Here is a 22016-nt window from a genome sequence, read left to right on the forward strand (position 1 = left end):
TCTGGGCTGGAGAAGAATGAGGCAGTGTCAAGTTTTCTCTGTAAGTAAATACTGAGCAAAGTGCCTTACTACATTTCAGTATGCATTAGTCCATTAAGAGGTTGATGACTTCATAACACAGTTATTTTCACACATACTTTAAAGTAATTTCTTGTTTTCTCTTAAAGGTATTGAAATTCTTATATTATTTTTGTGCTCTTCTTTGATAAAATGAAATAATAATTTCATTCATAAGCCCTAATCATCATTTAATTATCCATAATCACGAATGGATTATTCATTTAGTGAAGGTAATATTGTGTCTTCAAGGGCAGTCATCATCTTTTGTACATTTGATTTAAAATTGAATTTGTTTATTGACAGAGAACCTTTGCTTTTTACATTGTTATGCAATTTCAAAATTGTTTTTCCTCTTTTTTTGTACATCAAAGAACTTCTTGTGGATAGTCGCTGCAGTTAATGTATATACTACAGTGTTTCTTCAACCTTTTAGATCAACAATTCATTACTTTAAAGAGAAAAAAAAATACAATGATCCCTTTGTATCACAGAATCATTGTGGTTGGAAGGGATCTCTGGAGATTGCCTAGTCCAATATACATTTACTGAGGGCTGCTAAAAATATGAGTATTAGTGATAATTTTCTGTTTTCTGTGTCTATGTTTATCAAGCCTGAACTAAAGACAGTATTATGCAAAAAATATTATAGGTAAGATTTTCTTTGTTATGCAATAACCTTTCAGCCTTTCATCATGTTTGTGTTGTTTTGGGAAAGTGGCAAGATGATCTAGTTTATATTGTTAGCTGTTTGCTTTTGGTTTTGGAAGAGAAGGAACATGATGTATACATGAGTCTGTCGTGGTTTAACCCCAGCCAGCAACTAAGCACCACGCAGCCGCTCACTCACTCCCCCCCCCACCCAGTGGGATGGGGGAGAAAATCAGGAAAAGAAGTAAAACTCGTGGGTTGAGATAAGAACGGTTTAATAGAACAGAAAAGAAGAAACTAATAATGATAATGATAACACTAATAAAATGACAGCAGTAGTAATAAAAGGATTGAAATGTACAAATGATGCGCAGGGCAATTGCTCACCACCCGCCGACCGACACCCAGCCAGTCCCCGAGCGGCAAAATCCCTGCCCCCCCCCTTCCCAGTTCCTAAACTAGATGGGACGTCACATGGTATGGAATACACCGTTGGCCAGTTTGGGTCAGGTGCCCTGACTGGGCATGAGAAGCTGACAAATCCTTGACTATAGTCTAAACACTACTGAGCAACAACTGAAAACATCAGTGTTATCAGCATTCTTCACATACTGAACTCAAAACATAGCACTGTACCAGCTACTAGGAAGACAGTTAATTCTATCCCAGCTGAAACCAGGACAGAGTCTAGGGATTATTTTTCACTTTCCATGAAAATCTGATCATCTTTGGCTAAATTGTGAAGTTCTGAGAACACTAGAATGAGCAAACAGCTGTTGAGCCAAAAAGGAAGTGACGGAGAACTAAACAGGTCTCAGGAGTGAAGTCGGGATGTTGAGATGAGAGAAGTAAAGATGGAAATGCCTAGAATGTAAGTGTTCAGTGAATAATTGTAATAAATAAGAGTATAAAGATGATATTTCCTTAATAGTAGTAGGTTCAAGAATGCTGTAGAATTTCCCAGCTTATTCTGTCTGCTGCTGCATTCCCTCTGTGTGAGGTTTGACAGTTGCAGCATTCAAAGAAAATGTTAAAAGGATTTAGAAATATGCTGTAAGCATGATTTGGAGCCTGAGAAGTATGAATTATGATGTAAAGTTCAGGAGGATTTTTTCTACAGAAGAGAAGACAAAAGGAAACATGATAGCATTAAGAAGAAATGTGGAATAAACTCATCTTCATGTCCATGATGAGTGAAACAAGAAGTAACAGGCTGAGATTGCAGTTCAGGAAATTCAGATGAAGCACAAGAAAAACCTTTTTTTGGCAGTGAGAATAGCGAAGCACTAGAATACATTAAATATAAAGGTTTTGGAATCACCATCTGTTGTAATAAGAGACTAGACAAATATCTCCAGGAATTACATCAGTAGAGTTGATGCTGGTTTGGGCTAAAGTGTGAGCTAGTTGGCTTTAGGACATCACTTCTAACCCTATTTTTTAAAAATATAATTATACAACTACAAGTAGAAAATATTTTTGATAAACAAAGGCCTCTTTAATCCTCCAGGAAAAGCTGTAATAGGTTCTGTAGTTGGGATAAGAGCTACATAAGTTCAGGATATGAAGAAGACATGCATTTTAAGACCAGCTAATCACTGAAAGAAATCCCCAAAGGACGTGGTAGATTCTACATAGCTTGAAAGCAAAAGTATTGTAGCCTATATATAATTTATGGGCATGACTCAGATATAGCTGTTTGAAATTACTGCATTTAGTCTGTATTTTATGGGATGTGAAACTTCGTGATCTTAAACCCTATTTAATTTTATTGTGTGACTAAATTTTCCTGAGATATCATATTCTACGTGTCTGTGTAAGCAAGACATTCAAGTAATACAATCCACTGTTTTAGACTCCTTCATGTTCAAAGTCTGCTGTAAAAGCCACAAAAATACATTCACAGAACAATGTACAGTAAGGACAGTCTTTGCTGTGGTTCTCTGGAAGTGGTGTGTCTGCAACTGCCTTGTGCTGCTGGATTAAGCCCTGAAAAGTTGCAGAATATCATCTGGAATAAAGTTGTGATTTTAGATGATAGTCAGGCAGATCCCCACACTTTCTGCGTTATTTTTCTCGCACTGTTTACAATGAGGGAATATTTGTAGAAATCTAATGAAAAATACTGCAAATGAGTTTACAATTGCTCTATTTTTGACTGCTGGATGAGGCATTAGTTTCTCCACTGGCACAGAGAGGTGAGAGTGAGTTCCTTGAGTCACTAAGGCAGTTGATGTGTCTGAGCCTCTGTTGCATCTGGGTCACGTATGAGCAAAGGGCTCTGCAGATGTGGTGACAAAACAGTGACTACGTATACATTTTTAATGACTGCCAGTTATTGTAAGTAGGAGATATGGAACCAGTGTGATGGCAACTGGAAACAAAGAAAGAAGCTAAATTTTCAAGCCATTTTGATAAATCAGATACCCCAGCTAGCTAGAGAGGAGGGACGGACAGAGATGAAATCCAGGAGGCTTTGGAGAAAGGAGATAAATTATTATTTCAGCATTAACTTTGTTTTAAATTTGCTTTCTCACATTCATCTAGCTGCTAAATACTGTGTTCTAGTTCACTAGCGTATATGGTTTGTTTTTAATTTGTAAAACTGTTTGGTATTACATAATTTTTAGCAGTTGCATTCTTGACATGTTGAAGTTTAGACTTTAATCTTACAGGGAGCTACAATAAGGAGTAGGTTTGAAACCAAATAGCTCAATCTTTGCTAGTGCGCTTGCATTTGTCACTTCATGGCTGTGTTTGGAGCCATGCAATAAAAGGTGAGACTTCAAGAATAAACTATGTTAGCAAGATGGCATCAGAAATACTGGAAATCTCTCATAGATTGTAGTAGCAATATTTTGCATGCTCTTAGCATGTTTTGAGAAATACAAAATACTTCAAAAATACTGTTTTTCAGAATACTAAGGAGAAACAGATGGAATAACTTGAACTTCAGGCACTGAGCTAATTTTCAGACTTATTCAGTGTACATTAGGTCATTAGGCAGAAAGCTACTTTGTGTAACAATGCATTTAATGTGTACTTACCATAAAAGCCATTTCCTGTTATTCTGTAAAACCAATTAGCTATTTACCAAATACCGTATTTCATGTCCGTGTGACTTCTTATTTCATCGTGCAGCATGAAAAAAGGGAAATGGCAATCATATAAATTATTATCTTGATAAATACATCATGTACTATACACTATTAAATTCTTTTCTAAGAGGGATTGGGGCACACCTTTAGTTTATCTCAGAGATACTTACTAGCCAGAGCCCCTAATTTTTTCTGTGACAGACTCATGCCTTTAAATATTTTGTATAATATGTTTCTCTGTGTGTGTGTGTGTATTGGTTTTGGTTTTACTGTGTATGTAATATGTAGTAATTCTGCATTCCAAGTGTAACAAAGAAGATGTATTTCCCCACTACTTTTCTTTTTGCCTGCTGTCTCATATTGCTCCTGTTCCGGGGATATGATATTTTATAAGAGGCATTCCTGGAATCTCATCTAGGTCTTGAAAATAAGGAGAATCCTGAAGCTTCTGGCCAGCAGCTGAATTAATTCAGCCCATGAAGGATGCATTTGATTTTTTTATCGTACTAAATGTGTGTGCATTATTTAGAGATGGCTTTTAATGTCAGAGGTTAGAGTATTTCCCAAATTGTGGGCATGCCTCTCTCCCTGTCTGCCAGTTTAGTTTAGACAGGAGGGAGGATTGCAAATTCTCTGAAGTTGCAGCTGTAGTAAACAGAAATCTATGCAAATAATTTTCATTGCAAGTGTATCCGATGCAAACACTTGAATTACCAAAGAGTATGAAATTTTATTGCTGAGCAATGAACTGCCTCCATTACATAAACTTGTAAGAAATATCATTTGTGCTGTAAGCATCAGGGTTAATAACTGTTATACTGCTCCAAATATATATTATAAAGAAATACTGTAATATGAAAATCTATCAATTCTCAAACTGTATACATATGTATATAGAGCTAGGTGGGGATTAGAAAATGAAGGCCTACTCTAATCAAGCACTAATGATTTTGAGTATTTGAGAAGGCCACAAGTGTTCACAAGTTGTTTCAGTACTTAATTGTCCATTCTGTTATAATATGTGTGCCCTTTTTTGGTCCACATTTGACTAGTTTCAGCTTTCAGCTTTTGTTTGTTGAAGAGCCATCCACTATTAAAGGACTCATTCATCTGTAAGTTCTTATGATGTGATCAAGTCAGGTCTCCGCTTCTTATTTGAATGATTGAGTACAATGGAAACCATCGCTGAATTTGCTGGTTTATCCTGTACCACATTTTTCAAAGATATTTACCTGAAAGACATAACCAAGATGGTTTTGATTAGCTTGTCTTCCTTTTAAACACACAAGCTTGTTTCCCCAAAAGGCTCTAAAGATCTACACACAGAATAGAAAGTGTACTTAGGTTTTTGTTTTATTTGGCATCAGTGCCTTGACAAATGCAGTCATCGGGGGGCTATATTTGTGCAATTATATCTGTGTGTGCCATGTTGCTATCATGTGGCTGTCCTGCAAAAGGTCAGCTGAAGAGCCACTGCACCAAAACCAGAACAACTTTCCTAGGCAATGATGAGTGATAATTCTGTTTCGAGCAGGGGCAAGGAAACCATGTGGTTTGCACTCTGAAAATTTGTATATAGTGCTTTGCTCCAGGGCAGTGTGCAGCTTTGAGGGCTTAAGAGAAAATAAGATTCTTAACATAGAAAAACTAGGATTTCTATTGAGAAATTCTGTCTGTCATGATATCACTTAAGCAGGTTTACCAAATTTCAGGAAGTTGCATTAATGAGGAGGAACTGTTTATTTTTAACTCTAAAGTTGCTTGGAAGACATTTTTGATTGCATGTCGTAGGGAGGCAAAAATAACAGCTGATTTCTGTTAGTATCAGCTTTTTGCTATGATTATGATTTGTGTTTATTTTTTTATGCCCAGAAGAGACATCCTCTATTCCTGTGGTGTTGCTATCTTTAAGGAAACTAAAAATATACCATACCTGTGCTACATCTGACATGATTTCCATTCCGTGCTCTCCAGACATTGAGATTTTGCCTTCAGGAGAGTATTTTGATGTCTGTGTTCATACCTACTTGCTGTTATGTGCACAGTTGAATTTTCTGTGTTTTGTGGAGTTTTCTGTGTGAAGCAGTGGTTTGTGTTGCTGTTTCTAATCGAGGATCATTGACATCACTGTATTTTTCTCAGAATTACTTGTGGTCGATTGCAGCTAATGGGCAGTGAACCATAACCATAAGGTGCAATAAGCTCCATAATTAACAGTCGTGATTTGTCTCTGCGAGAATCTTAACCTAAGTTAAAACAGTCAAAAGATACTTTATATCAAATTCAGTAGAGTTCTTCATCAGTGGATGACATGATCTAGTTATATATTGTATGACTTTGTTTTGCAGGATCCAGCAGCACAGGGGGATGGGGAATGGGGGTTACGATCAGTTCATCATACATTGTCTCTGCCGTTCCTTCCTCCTCAGGGGAAGGACTCCTTACTCTTCCCCTGCTCCAGCGTGGGGTTCTCTCTTCCCGGGCTGCAGGTGGGTATCTGCTCCACCGTGGACCTCCCTGGACAGCCTGCCTCACCATGGTCTTCCCACGGGCTGCAGGGAATCTCAGCTCCAGCGCCTGGACCACCTTCTCCCCCTCTTTCTTCACTGACGTGGGGGTCTGCAGGGTCGGTTCTCTCACATCTTCTCATTCCTCTCTCTGGTTGCAGTTGCTGCTGCCCAGGTTTTTTTCCCCCTTCTTAAATATGTTATGACAGAAGCACTACCACCATCGCTGATGGGCTCAGCCTTGGCCAGCAGCGGGTCCGTCTTGGAGCCAGCTGGCCTTGGCTCTGTTGGACATGGGGGAAGCTTCTAGCAGCTTCTCACAGAAGCCACCCCTGTACCCCCCCCCAAAACCTTGCCATGCAAACCCAGTACACCATCTTGTGATTTTAGCCAATTACAGACATCGTATCTTAAAGATACAGATGTATCTTAAAGGGGGATGTAGTGAGAAGGATTAGGTTTTCAATGATCTGAGTTTCAGACTTCTCTGTGTGTAGTAGGGGGTCCCTGGTCAGTGAGCTATTGAGGGAAGGTCCCAATCAGATAGGAAAAGGAAGGAAATCATGCTGAATTTGTTGGGAACTTAAATAGCAGTCTCATTCGTATAAATGGGAAAAATAGGAAGAGAAACCTTGAATGAACCCTTCTCCCTCTAAGACAGAGGCACATGTTGCGCATCTATTATCCCACTGAATATAGGAGAGACAGATTTCTAGGATTAGACCACAAGAGTATTTCTCAGTAGATAGAAGCTAACAGACGAGGCGGATGGGTAGAATTTGAGGATAAGAGGGTCATGCAATGTGCATGAACTATCAAATGCCGTGACATCTTTAATGACTGAATTTATCTGATCAGTAATCTAAAGCAGCATCTAGTGTTTAGAGTTATGGTGGTCACAAGATACATTTAATTATGCAAAAATCTGTTTTTTAAGCTCTGGACATCTGCACACTCTTAGTCATTAGACTAATGGTGGTGGACTAATGCTACCAAGAAAAGATATTTTTCTTGTGCTCTGGCAATAAAAAGAAAAAGAAGAGTGCTATACTTTGCAATTAATGGAAGAGACAGATCCATGTCAAGAACATGGTGACTAAATTAACGGAGTTAGTAATTTCTGTAACAAAGATTGTCTTTTTGCTGTTAAACTTCAGCTTTTTTTTTTCTTTTTTTCGTTATACTGAGGATTAACAAACTGGGAAGAAAATAATGTTCTTACTATGAAGCTAGTATTCTGCCCCCTCCCTCCCTTTTAAGAAACTGCCTTCCCAATGGGAGAAAGTAAATTTTACATAGTAACAAAGAAAAGTTACTTGTATAATTGTTTTGCTCTTAGCTGCAAGTCCTAAGGCTTTCTTTTAACAGCTACAGATAAAAATCTTGTTGTTTTCCATGCCGTTCTCTTTTCTGATTACAGATATTACAGCTTGCAAAAAGAACAGAGGAGTGCAACTCCTTTCACTCTTTTCTGTCTTCACTCCCAGTGCCCCTTTTTCACAGGGATGGATTGATGAAGATACAGCAGAAAAAATACTTTCAAGTAAGGATCTTTTTTGTATATAGTGATACCAGCTGGTACAGCATTATAAATGTGGCAGCTTTTGACCGTAGCAGATGAAGTGCCATTATAGAGTGATGCTTTACTGATCTTTAAAATTCTGCTCTCTTAATTGAACTTGTCTCGAGAACATACTCTTGCTTTCTGGAAAAATAACTTGCACTGGAACTTAAAATGGCTTATTGTTTCTTCCATCACAGAACACTTAGTGTTTTATTTCGTTCAGACCATCTTTAGTTGTTTCCTTTGCTGATGATACCTATCAAGCAAACCATTTGATCACAGTTGTTTTTCTATTTACATGCATTAGGGCTGCCCGGCTTTTAAGGACAGCATAGTCCCTTCAGTAGAATTCTTCCAGCAAAACCCATGGTAACTTTCTTATCATCAGGAAAGACAACAGGAAAGATTTAGTATCTAGAGTAAAATAATTTTTGGACAGTAATGGGTTCTGTTGATGTAACTATAAGAGAAATAAATAACTGTACTTAGCAATAAAGCTTACCTTTAATGTATACCTGTTACTATCCAATACCTGTTGCTGACATGCTTTCTACATATCTGTTAGTTAAATAAATATAAGCAATTTCAGATATGAGGATAAATGTTTTTAATTTGCTTAAACAAGGTTGTATGTTTTAAGGGAAGTTACAGCATAATGTGATATTGAATGTATTTTGGGCTCTGATCTTGTATGTAAGAGATAGTATATTTGACTTTGAGATTTTGTCTTTATAAGGTGTAATTAACCTATATCATAGCCTGGGAATAATAAAATATAGAAATTAAGGAATGAAAACCAGTAATTTGTAACTCGTAATTTCACCAAAAGCTTTTAATGAAGGGCAAATTTTATGCCAATATTTAATGTATGCTGGAAAGTTCAGCTGATTAAAACCTCAGAATGAAATGTGAAACAGGACAGCTTTTGCTTTCTTATGGTTTTACACATATATTTCTGATTGAACAAAAAAACCCCTTTGCTTTTAATAAATGTAACTATGATTTCAGCAGAAAGAAAATAATTTATTAATATTTAGGTGATTATTCTTCAAAAGTATCACCCATGCACTTTTTCCTTTTTTACAGTGTTCCTAGTGAGATCACAAAGTTTCATTTATTGCTGTCAGAAAAGCAACCAAGCTCCTCCTTCCATCCCTCCCCCAGGCATCTCAATACAAAAGAAAACTTTCTGCATAGGAGCTAGCTAGGTAGATAGGATGTTCTTTTGAACTGAATGGTGAAGGTGAGAAAATGAAGACTTTCTGTCTCTCTGAAGATACAAGCTAGCAGAAATTAGTTTAAGAAAGCAGTGTGAAGGTTTCTATTGTGAAGGGGATGTTGTAAGTATTTTGTTTTTGCTAAGTATTTGTATACTATGAGAAATCTCAATTGCTACTTAATTTAAATCTATGTAAGTTTGATCAAGATATTCAGGGATGTATGTATGCGTGTATATATATAAATAATATGTGCACACATTTTTAAATCTTAGATGTGGTTTTATTTTAGGTACAGGCAGCATGTACATAAGAAACTGTGCCATTAAAGTAGAACTACTATATTGTTGTAAACATGTTGCTCTTCCTATAGTTTACATGTGGCAGTATAACATTTTACTAAACATCAATATATTTCTCATATTAATTACTGACTACTTTTTGTCTTGTTTTGTTATATCAGCTTATGCACAGTAGTCCTCAAATTGGCTTTAGTATGATCTCATCTGAGTTATATTTATCTTGACATAGTGGAATTTCTTTACCTATACAAATCTGGAATGTTTTTATCACAAAAAATGCTGGCGAGTGATTTTTTTCACAATGTTTAAGTAATGCCCAGTCTAACCTGTTGCATACATTTCTGATTTTGGAGGTAATGAGTGAATAGATATTGTATTATATTGATATTGTGAACAACTTTGTATAATACATCTTTTAAAAAAAAAACCCAAACCAAAACAACTAAAACCCCCAAAACCCACTGTTAGATATTTACCTAAACACAAAGGTTTTTTGAGGGGTGGGGTGTGAGTGGGAAGCAGAGAGTGGGGGACAAAGTGCTAGGTAGAAGAAATGGCCATGTATTTTAGAAACAGCAGTAGTCCAATATAATGTTCAAGTTTGATTTTACAAAGGACTTAAATCTGTCGATAATTATTGGTAGTTAAATAGAATAAAATGGTGATCAGAGAGCAGAAGTATTTTCTCTTTATTGAAACTGAGTAGGTGATAGCAGTAGCTTTTTGCAAGGTATTGTACACACAGAAAAGAGAGAATTCTAGCCTATTTCATAAGTTGTTGCTGTGAGCTGTTTTCTCATTTTTTCTTGTTCCAGATGAGCACATGAACAGTGGTTCATCTGATAGAAAAATATTTGAGCTACATATAAAACAATGTTTTGATTCCTTTTTTAATCACCTTTTTTGTGCAATAAGTTATTATTTTTAATAATGGGCATTCATTACAGTATACATATCTAGTGCATCCATGGTGATGATGAACTTGGAGATGCTTATAATATTCAGAATTTTCAGATCAGTGTCTCCTGTTGTATATGGTGAACTCTTTGAATGTAAAGCTTGAAATCTGAAATAGCTAATGCAGACCGTTGGTTTTACTGACACCCAGTTCCGCTCTTGTGGGTCATATAGAAAGCTGACTCCAGAGTGTCAGAGGTCTCTGTTTAACAGCAAGGAAAGTTTTGGTAGCTATGGAATGATTCAATGCAAGATTGATACCTATATTCAGGTGTCTGAACACAGATGTTTGTAATCTAGGTGTTTCATCTCCCATTACAGTCAGTGGAGATTTAGTTAATGTTGTCACTGGAGTTTTAGATGATTTTAAAGTAGCTGTCTCCCTTTGATCATTTGGATATCTCTACAGCCTTGATTGACTATTCATACCACTAGATATCCACTGACTGTAATGGGAGTTTAGGATGCCTTCTTCACATGCAGGACCTCAAAAAAAAAGTACAGACTGTACCCAGCCATAACATCTTTGTGTTTCTGTATGTGTGGCCTATGTAATAATATAAATTTGTATATTTTTAAGGTACTAAAAAAGCTACTGATTTTGTTGCTATAGTTGAAAAGGCTATTTTGTTCCCTGAACCAAAATTGAATGGGATGTATGCACTTAAGTGTGGTTAAATACTCCTTCATGAACTACTTGGAAATATCTGGTTCTGGATGTTTTGATATTATCATTGTCTGAACTGTATACAAGATTTATTAAAATTTGATTTTGCAAATGCCCACTTAAAATGAGTTTTGACAAATACACAGATTGGTCAAAACAAGCTTTTTGGAAATAACTGTGGATAAGTACTGAAAAAGGAACAGGGCTCTGTCTAGAGCATAGATTTTAATAATTCCAGTCCTGTGGTGGTGAATCTCATGGTAAGTATTGCTACATGTTTCATTCTTTTTTTTTTTATTTATTCATTTTGAGATACTTCTTGACCTATGTTAAGCAGATAGTTATTTGATATTGTGCTTTCAAACAAAATCCTACCACAGGGACACATTTTTATTCTTTATTCCCATGTGAAGAATCTACTAAATGCATACTAAAACCAAACTAAACAGATAGTTTACCCTTTATATTTTCAGATCCAGGTGCTCATGGGAAATATTCAGTGGGTGGCTATTGAGAAGGGAGCAGAGACAAATAATTTGGGACTCAGAATTGGTTATAAAACATGCTAGAACTAAATTGAAACACAAATAAGGACATTTTTCTATTTATGTTGCTACTAGTTTTTTTATACTTGGAAAACTCCTCCAAAAATGCCCTTACTGACCTTGATAGTGTTTACTGAGCAGTTCAGTTAGTTTAAATTGCTCTCTTATGAGCCATTGACTATCTTATGGTCAATACTTTGATTGCTGTTACCTTGCTGCATATAAAAGGAATACTGCATGCTTTTAGGGAGCTGAAAGGAGTTCTGGAATTCACATAAATGGAACCAAATTAAGGAGTTGCCTATAGGGCTTGAATTTGTATTTTGTTTTTCATTCTTAAAGTCTAAATCTATTGGTTATCATCTCTAGTGATTAGTCTTTACCCCAGTGAGCATTTTCTGATTTGTGTTTGTGAAATGTTGTATTAATAGACTCATTTTTTGGCAGTATTTTGCTATTCTAGAGAAAATTGTCCTAAAGACAGCTTTTATCTTAAGAAATTTTTTATAGATAATTGTACTGTAGTAGTGCCCATGTGTCCATTTCATTTAATGACTTGTTGTTCATCCCTTTCTAATACTTTGCAGATCATTTGTTCAGTAAATTTCATCAGTATATCTGGAATTCCTTAGGTTTTGACATAAAAAGATTGTGTCATTTTCACAGTACCCAAAGTCAGCCTTAAGCCGGTTGGAATAACCTGAAACTGTGGCTAGCTGTGTACACTGATTTCAGTTCATTTCAAGATGAGAAAAAAAGTAATTTCCACTTTAATTAAAAAAAAAAGAAAGATGAATTTGAAGACATATTTTTGTATCCCTGGTCCTGCAGAGAGTGGTCCTTTTGTAGCTGAAGGTCCCACCAGTGCATTTGTATCTGTTACTGATGGACTGCTTTCTACTATAGGACCAGAGATATCAAAACCTGTCATAGGATTTGCAATTCTTAATTTAATTTAAATGGAAATGTCTTACATATCTCTTACTGGAAATTAACAGATCTGGACTCTAGCCTTGTATTTGCCTTCAGCAGCATGCTTTAGGTAGTGTTTTGCTAGGATTTCACCACACTAACTTGTATTTACACACCCAAGTTTGTCCTCCCAGGTTCTGGAAGAAATCCCATTCAGTAGTACTTTAGCTTACTTCTGAGAACACTTGTTTTGTAGCTTCCATCCCAGAATTGTTTACTAGAGAGACTTTTCTGTCCAGCGCAAAGACTGAAATTATTTCTAAGGGTAACACTTTATCTTAGTGTCTTGACTTAAAAATTCAGGTAGTTCAGCAGCGTATAATGAGGCGGCTGAGTTAGCTGAGCTTCAGGAATTTTGAGTAGTCACTCTGTCTTTTCAAAATTTTTTAGTCATGTGTATCACAAGGATTTTTTCAGTCGCATCTTCTTAGCTTCCTTTTTCCTAACCTAAGTCACAATCTGTAAATACTTGGCAGTTGATGAAAGCCCAGAAAGTCTGTTGTTCCACATGAGCACAAGTACCTTGCTGGTACAGGTCTTCTGAAGAAATCCTCTCATGTTGTCCGTGACTGTTTGTCCACTTATGACTTCTAGTCACTGCTGCTGAAGGGGATGTGTAGGGTTTTTTTGCTCTTGATCAGTGCTTTTGACAGATTCAGCCTTCATTTTTTTTGAAAATTCAGCTCCCAAATCCTTAATACTAAAGCAATGTTTGTATTTACTAAAACCATTTTCTTTGATTCATTTATTACAGTCAATGTAGTTACCTAAAAGCTCAATCTTTCTGTTGTCAGTTTTAAGGAGTGCTTTGAAGATAAAATTAATCTCCTTAGAATTATTAAAAAATTGAAAAAAAAAAAGGAGCATGTTGATTTTCTCTTTATCTTTTGCGCTTTGGATTGTAAGTGCGCCTGTGTGGTTTTGCAAAGTAACAGTTCTTTGATTATATACTTCTGATTTGTTACCATGGTAAATTTTGATCTCTGAGTTGTGGTCCCTGATCAGATCTGAACTTGCTCATAAAGTCCCAGAGGACAAAAAATAAGAAACCAAATCCCCTAAACCAAAACAAAATCATTGCACAATCATTCTGGCTCCAGGCAGTTGCATATTCTTTTAAAAGAAATATATCTATGCATTTAAAGAAGAGAGCTATAATTACAAAAGAGTATTGATTCTCTAACATTGTCCACATGTGAGCTCACAAAACTGAAGTAGCACAGCTGGACCTCGGGCAATCAAAAATGCAGAGTGTTTTAAAGACTCATTGGTGACCAAAAGTGTTTGTTAGATGGCAGCAATTGGTTTTTACATGAGTCACAAAGGACAAGTCATCCTGTAATGGGTCAAAATTTTCTTCATCTTTTGTGGATGAGAACTGCAGTCATGTAAATTGCTGTTATCTACAAGTGATGTGGTAAATCCGGGCAGGAAGTCATTACTAAGTGAACAGTTACAGTGATTTGCCTTAAGTCACTTCAGTGCTTCTCATTACCTTGCCACCCTTTCCCTTTGTCAGTGATTTAAGATCAAGCAGAATAATTGAAAATAAATTCTTGAAGGTACTTTGCTAATCCCCAGAAGAATTTTGCAGTATTTGTGAATATGTGAGAAGGTGAAGTTGCTTCATCGTATTTAGCTTTTCCCAGGCTGGTATGGGAGGCAGAATTGACCCATACCTGTCAGCATGAATAAACAAGTCAATGACTCCGGTCAGAATCCGAGTAGTTAATAATAATTAAATTTTTTTCCTCTGATGTATGAAAAAGACAAATAGACATAACCAAGATCTCCATAAACAGCAGACACTCTGGTGCAGAGCCACAAAGCATTGAGGCACCTGCGAAATTCTAAGAGAGACAAATCTTGCTATTGACATGCAGTTGTGAGGAGGACAATACCAGATTTACTTGATTATTTGGTTTGTAGTAGTCCTTTATGGTGTCTTTAAATCCTGCATAACAGTCAGTGGGTATGGAGCTTCATGAGGGTTGATCAGTGGTCAAATCACCTCCTAGTGAAGTTTGTTTTGAGGAAGTGCAGGTCCCTGGCTTTTCTAGGCACATAGAACAGGGGTGATCACAAGAAGAATTAAGCATAGCAGCTATCCCAGTTCTATCACTGGTGTTACTGTAATTTTTTGAGAACTGTGTACTAAATGATTCTCAATTAACAAGTCTTGATGTGAAAGTATGCAGGACTCATTGTAAGCAAAGTTAGTGAAATAATACCAAGCAGCATGCTACACTTCACAGTGTGATGCATCATACCTTTTGTAGGCTTGTGTTAAGTAATGTCAAGGTAAATTAATTTCAACAGATGTCTTATAAAAACTTTAGGAAATCTGGAGGTATATTTGAAACTCAGATATTTCTCAGGCACTGCATCTTGCTTGGTTTTGGCCTAGATTTATAGAAGTTTGTAATACAGTTTGTTATTTAACATCAATGCAAATATTCTTTCATCAAACCACATATGGTAAAGCCTTAGTTGTGGCCACATTCTCAGTTTGCTACTCAGCAAAATGAGAAAAAAGCCTCATGAGCAGAGCTTTTCAGCCATAACTAGATGGCACGAGAGAAAGAGTTAAGAGTCTAAAGAACAGGAAAAGCAAACATGAGTAACAAATCAGCAGAATCAGAGGAGAGCAAAGCTCAAGACTGGTAAGGTAAAACCTGCCATTTCTTGTGTTGTTTTTACTCCAAGCCATAAACATCTCCTTGAATGTACTCAAAACTGAACTGGACAAAGCCTTGAGCCAAATTCAGTGCTGGCCTTGCTTTGAGGAGGGGATGGATCTGATGAGCCTCAGGGTCCTTTCCAATTAGACCATTTTGTGATCCCGTGTAAGCAGGAGGCACAGTAGATATGGAACTAACTTCTGTTTGCAAGAAATACAGAGGTACAGTAACTAATGTGCAAGGCTGCGGATACTATAAGCTGCTACAGAGAAAAACAATTAGGTGATTGTCAGAGTTCTGATAGGGATGTGATTTTGTCACTTCTTAGCTGGAACGGCAAAGGAAAAAGTATCTCTTCTGCAACCTGAATTATACAGGGTGGATCCAGAATCAATTACTGGTCTTTGTTGGTTTTGTTTTACATTACACTTTCTTCTAAATGAATTTGCTTCTAGTTGGTTTTGGTTTATATCCTGGGGTGCATCAAACACAATATAACCAGCCAGTCAAAAGAGGTGATTATGCAGCTGTATTGTGTATTAGTGTGGCCTCACCTGGAGTAGTGTGTGCAGTTCTGGGCCCACAATTTAAGAAGGATGTGAAAATCCTTGAATGCATCCAGAGGAGGGCAACCAAGCTGGTGAGAGGGCTGGAAGGCATGTCCTGTGAGGAGCGCTGGGGACTTTGGGCTTCTCTTGTTTGGAGAAAAGGAGGCTGAGGGGCGACCTCATCGCTCTCTACAGCTTCTTGAGGAGGGGAAGTGGAGAAGGAGGTGCTGATCGCTTCTTCCTGGGATCCAGTGAGAGGACGCGTGGGAGTGGTTCCAAGCTGCATCCAGGGAGGTTTACACTGGACAGAAGGAAGCATTTCTTTACCAAGAGGGTAGTCAGACACTGGAACAGGGTTCCTAGAGAGGTGTTCGATGCCCCAAGCCTGTCAGTGTTCAAGAGGCATTTGGACAGTGCCCTTAATAACATGCTTTAACTTGGTCAGCCCTGAATTGGTCAGGAAGTTGGACTAGATGATCGTTGTAGGTCCCTTCCAACTGAAATAGTCTTGTCCTCTTCTCTTCTCTTCTCTTCTCTTCTCTTTTCATACGGCATTTCACAGAAGAAAGAAATAATTTATGTAATGGGTATTAGTTTTAAGTTGTGTATTATTTCTGTTATTTTCTAATTGTCACTAGTTTTCTCTTTTAATTTTCTTCTAGCACTGGAAACAAACATATAGGAGGAAAAATGGATCCCTTGTTTTGGCCATCAGAAACTAACAGCTTTCGACGTTTCACCCCTGAGTCCTTGGCAGCAATCGAAGAAAGAATTGCTAAAAAACCCCCTCAGCAAACCAAATTTAACTGGAAGAATAAGGACCAAGGAGTTGAAGAAGATAAACCTACTCCTCAGCTTGATCTGAAAACCTGCAAAAAACTGCCATCTCTGTATGGGGATCTTCCTGCGGAGCTCATTGGGGAACCCCTGGAAGATTTTGATCCATACTACAGTGATCACAAGGTTAAAACTTTCGAAAGCATTTTTTTATTTAATTTTGTCTGCTGAACTCTTAAGATAGTAAAAGCTCTATTCAGGAGATGCTGGTTTTTGACTGTTCTGTAGACAAATCTTCGAACATTACTAGCATTTTGGGGGGCAGGGGTGCTAAGGTATGCTCCATATTACGTAATGAAAAGGTATTTTAAGTTACAGTCAGCAATCAGAATTAATTATGAAAACATGATATACTTGATAGCTACACTTTCATAGCAAGTATATTCTGGGATAACTGATGCTTTGTTTTCCAGAGCAGTTTCTATGACGTCTGTGGGGCTGAACTCACTGTCCTATAAACAGTGCCTGTCAAACAGTAGACCACACTGGAATTGCTGACTTACTGCAGATGCTTTTGCTGAATTACAAATATTATACAAATTAGGGGAGACATATTTGAGATATTTCCAGTACTCTGTGTAGCAAACCCATATATTTTCAGTACAGTAAATTAATTTTCTGTTATTTTATGTCTCATCAGCTTTGTTTATTGTACCATATTTATATTGCATATACTTCATGCTATTGCAAAGTGTTTTGTGTTGTTGCCTATAGGAGTGCGTAAAGTAGATGCTCTAGGAATCCCTTCTAAATGAAATGTCTATTGTATGATTGCTTACTATTGAGGGGGACTTGACCTGAAGAGCAGAAGGTTCCATCCAGTCCCATGTTGCTCTCTTTTATGTATACCAGCAAGTCACTGGAATATAATAATTTAATCAGAGAACATGCAGAAAGCTTTGTTCTTCCAGAGATTTTTTTTTCTGTAAGTAATCAAAGTGATATTCTTGATGAAGAGAAACTAAGGCTGATTCAGTTGAAGAAATTTACATAAAAGTTAGTGAACTGTATTTTTTATTTAAGATATTTCATTTTTACATCATGTGGCAAAAGTACTGAGCTGCGTGGACCTTAAGGTAGCTTAGAGGGAGTTTACAGTGTTACTTGATAATTTAGAGATATTTCAAAATTATTGTTGTAGCCTATAAAACTATCCAAGGGTAAGGTACTTTTGAGTATGATTACCACCACTGTTGCAGTCCTAGAATAGTATCCTTTAATTATTTTGACCAAGTGAATATGATCACTTGCTCTTCAAATTCATTCCCATTAATACTTCTTCTTCACAGGCAATAATGAACTTTTATATAGTTGCTGTCTGTCCTGGTTTCAGCTGGGATAGAGTTAACTGTCTTCCTAGTAGCTGGTGCAGTGCTATGTTTTGAGTTCAGTATGTGAAGAATGTTGGTAACACTGATGTTTTCAGTTGTTGCTCAGTAGTGTTTAGACTATAGTCAAGGATTTGTCAGCTTCTCATGCCCAGTCAGGGCACCTGACCCAAACTGGCCAACGGTGTATTCCATACCATGGGATGTCCCATCTAGTTTAGGAACTGGGAAGGGGGGGGGGCGGGGAATCGCCGCTCGGGGACTGGCTGGGTGTCGGTCGGCGGGTGGTGAGCCATTGCCCTGCGCATCATTTGTACATTTCAATCCTTTTATTACTACTGTTGTCATTTTATTAGTGTTATCATTATCATTATTAGTTTCTTCTTTTCTGTTCTATTAAACCGTTCTTATCTCAACCCAGGAGTTTTACTTCTTTTCCTGATTTTCTCCCCCATCCCACTGGATGGGGGGGAGTGAGTGAGCAGCTGCGTGGTGCTTAGTTGCTGGCTGCGGTTAAACCACAACACTGTCTTTCTTTCGAAAGTAGTATCATCAGCTCACAGCTCCAAGTAAAAATACGGGAAAGCTTTACTCGTAACTGAAATTAGATATAGGTCTAGATGCAGATATGAAAACCTAAACATTTAATTTTGGGGGAAAATTTTGTTTCATTAAGATATTTCATATACTATGAATCTTTTTTTTTATAGACCTTTATGGTGATAAATAAAAGGAGGACTATTTTCCGGTTTACTGCCACACCTGCCTTGGGTATATTTGGTCCTTTTAATCCAGTCAGAAAAGCAGCAATTAAAATTCTGACCCATTCATATCCTTTTATTGGTTTCCCTTATTTCAATTTTAAAATATACTGTACCATTTTCTGCCATTCTTTTCCTCTGTTCATATTAATGTAAATGTAAGCTCATGTGTCTGTGATAGAGATTTTTAAAAAGTTATATTGAATCTTGTTTTACTACAGCTAAGATATCTACATGGTGTTGGTACAAGTAAAAATGTCAAAAAGGCTCATATTTAAAGTCAGATTTGCAGATGTTGTTATGAAACAACATTTAGAGGCTGCTGTATGATATTTTTGCCCTTTTCCAGAACTGTTTCTAAATCTCTACTGTGGTGACAAACTTAAATTGAAAAAAAACAAAAAAAAAAACCAAAAAACAAATAAGTGACTCCCTAGTTATTAAAACATGAAGGATGTGATTTACAGCAATGCTTTGCTGAAAGAGTTTGACATCCGAAGAAATGTATTTCACACTCAAGCTCACAAAATTCTGAAGAGCACCCATTTTTTATATTTTTTCAAAAATGTAAACATGGTTTAAAGAATGTAAAAATGTGAAGGATCACAGGTGCAAAACTGTAGGCTGAGTTGTTCCTGCTCTTTCTGCCAAACATCTGTTTTCATTTGAAATTATTAATTTGTAGAAATAGGTCCTTTTATGGGAACTTATGGCTGACTTTGAATGTGTATTCATGCTATTAGAAATTACTAAATTTGCTGTTCAGTTTCAAATAAACCCTAAATTTAAGGCCAATGTTTGTTTTTAAAAAAGAAAAACCACTTTTATTAGGTGACAAATGAACTTTCATGAAAGGATGTTTTTTCTTAAGATATTTTCATCACCTGCCACATAAAATGAGAAAGCTTTCTGAACTTGTGGCAGAGCATAAATGTCTCTTGTAAGAATGTATATAAGGACTCCCAGTTTCAAAGAACACTGGTTATTGATAATTAAGCTTTTGTATCTGGTTTTTCTAGGCTTAAAACCCCTAGTTATTATGGGGTTATGGCCCATTTCTTTTTCTTCCATGCTCCTGCTAGGAAGAAATTGAGGTTTCTAAAGTTTCAAATAACAGTAGAGACAGCAGAGGACTCAGATTTTTATTTTTTTTTTTCATTTCTTTATGTTCCTCATCTCTTCTATTAAACATATTATGTCCCACTAATGTCCTAGCTTCCAAAACTATCCCAACATGCAGATAATTCATTGTTATTTTTAAATCATGAAGTTTACCCAGCTGAGCAGAAGCTTGATCTGACATCAGTTTCTTTGGAACACACATGAAAAGTCCTGAGCATATTCAAAACCAAAGTAATTATTTGAATATCTGTGTGGGTTTTGTGTGTAAATCAGCAACATTTCTGAACTTTGTTTTTTATAATATAGCACTTTTTCCTTAAGCAATTATTCACATTATTTGTTGGCTTTATTACATGTACTGTGGTACTCAGTTGTGTTTCCATGGCTGTAAATAACCTTCCAGAAGAACTCAGCTGGACTGAGTAAGTATCTCTGTTGCCATTTCTTCACTCTTTTTCTAAGGTTACTAACATGCTGGGCTGAAAAATTTAAATAACGTGGTGATCTAATTCTGGGGCTTGAAAATTCTCAGACAGACCTCTGAGAAAGATTTTAGGATTATTATTATATCACACAGTCTTCTGTGGAGCTTCAGTGCCTCTTCTTAGAGGCTTACACCACATACCGTTTTTTCTACGTTGGCTAATTTTGCCATCTGGTGTAACATAGAAGGTTGCCCCATTTTTTCTTCTAAGGATTAAGCCTTTTAGAGAGACTGTGCAGCAGGATTCTAACTTAATATCTCTCATTCTAAGGCAATAAGCTGAATGTCTGTTATGGCCAGCTCAAGCAAAAAGTATAAAGGGATAAATACTCATTCCATTCTTTCTTGCTGTTTCCTGGGGACACCCCTAGTTCAGTTGTTCACATTAGGAAGCCATTTATTTATGATGTCTTGTTACCTTTTGTAATTGTGCACTGTATCCAATGTAACTTGAGTTAATGTTCTGGAATTAAATCTTGAAAATTTGCCTAGGGCCTCAGAGGTTCTATAATTTTAATTCCTCTTATTTAGGGATGAGCATGGTGATAATGATAGCTTAATTTTATGTAGAATTTCTTTCAGTTACAGAGTATTTGTCAGAATAAATGTATAAAATGTGCAAACTTTACAGGCTAAAATAAGTCTTTGCTGTTATTGTTCTGCCAAAATCTTAGAGGCTTTGATATTTTCCAGCCCGCTTTAGAACATAAACACTGTCTTAAAAATTATTCATAAGGAAATGGGAGCTTTCCTTCATCCAGAAATAGTATGGTATGCTTATGTGAACACTTGTGATTTTAGATTTACATGGAAATCTTACTAAAATTCAGGAAAACATCTTCTTATACCTGTGATGTTTCTGCAAGTAATGTAAGCTGTCCTATTTTACTTCACATTTTCTACCTTCATCTCCATCCAGTGACTAAATCATAGAACAGGTAGAAATGTGCCTGAATGTCTCAATCTCATTAATATTTTTATTTCTATAACTTTAATATATGCTTTCCTTCTCAGATATCTTTTTACTGGCATATATACCGGTGAAATATTGATAAAAATATTAGCAAGAGGATTTGTCTGGAATGAATTTACCTTTCTTCGAGATCCATGGAACTGTTTGGATCTTGTCGTTATTGTGGTAACGTAAGTAAAGCTCACTTGTTCTTTTACACTCAAGGGACAAACACGCAAATTAAATGCTATTTGATATTGCTGAAGTTCTCTAGAGTGGTTGGCATCCTACCTGCTTAAGCGTTACTGTAGTTGAATCACCCTTTGCATATTTGCAAAGAGAAAAATAGTCATAGACCTTAAAGTAAGACCTAAATGCAAAGCTCATTTTAGAACTATTTGATTGTTCTCAATTTAGTATGTATTTAAATTTTGTTTAGAGGCAATTACATAGGCAGCTGAAACCAAGCATGCCTCTCTGTATTGTTTTAGTTGTACTCTGGATCAGATGAAACTAATTTGAGAAGGCTCCAAAGTGGGTCACAGGGTGTTGAATGATATGGTGATAAATAACAGATGAAATCCCAAGAATGTAAAGTGATGCTCAAGGAAAACCAGACCTAGCTTTGCATACACAGTTATGGGCTCTGAAATAGCTTTCACTTGTTGGGAAGACGATGTTGGATTTAAAATAGACAATCTTGTGAAAACACCACTCTAGTGTGCAATCATGGTCAGAGAAGGAAATAGAAAAGGGGACATTATGG

At 36.6% G+C, this 22016-nt stretch overlaps 1 protein-coding gene across 1 annotated transcript in view; it reads left to right on the forward strand.

The window, feature by feature from the left end:
• Positions 1–9122: 9122 nt before the first annotated feature.
• LOC142028592 (sodium channel protein type 5 subunit alpha-like) overlaps positions 9123–22016 on the forward strand; it is a 56310-nt gene continuing 43416 nt past the window's right edge. The window contains exons 1-5 of the mRNA XM_075022438.1: positions 9123–9217; positions 16429–16729; positions 18642–18760; positions 20147–20236; positions 21313–21441. Of these exons, the coding sequence (XP_074878539.1) occupies positions 9213–9217; positions 16429–16729; positions 18642–18760; positions 20147–20236; positions 21313–21441 (644 nt within the window). The 5' untranslated portion in view covers positions 9123–9212. The remainder of the gene's footprint in view (positions 9218–16428; positions 16730–18641; positions 18761–20146; positions 20237–21312; positions 21442–22016) is intronic.

This window comes from Buteo buteo, chromosome 2, assembly GCF_964188355.1.
Source record: "Buteo buteo chromosome 2, bButBut1.hap1.1, whole genome shotgun sequence".
NCBI classification, from domain to species: domain Eukaryota; kingdom Metazoa; phylum Chordata; class Aves; order Accipitriformes; family Accipitridae; genus Buteo; species Buteo buteo.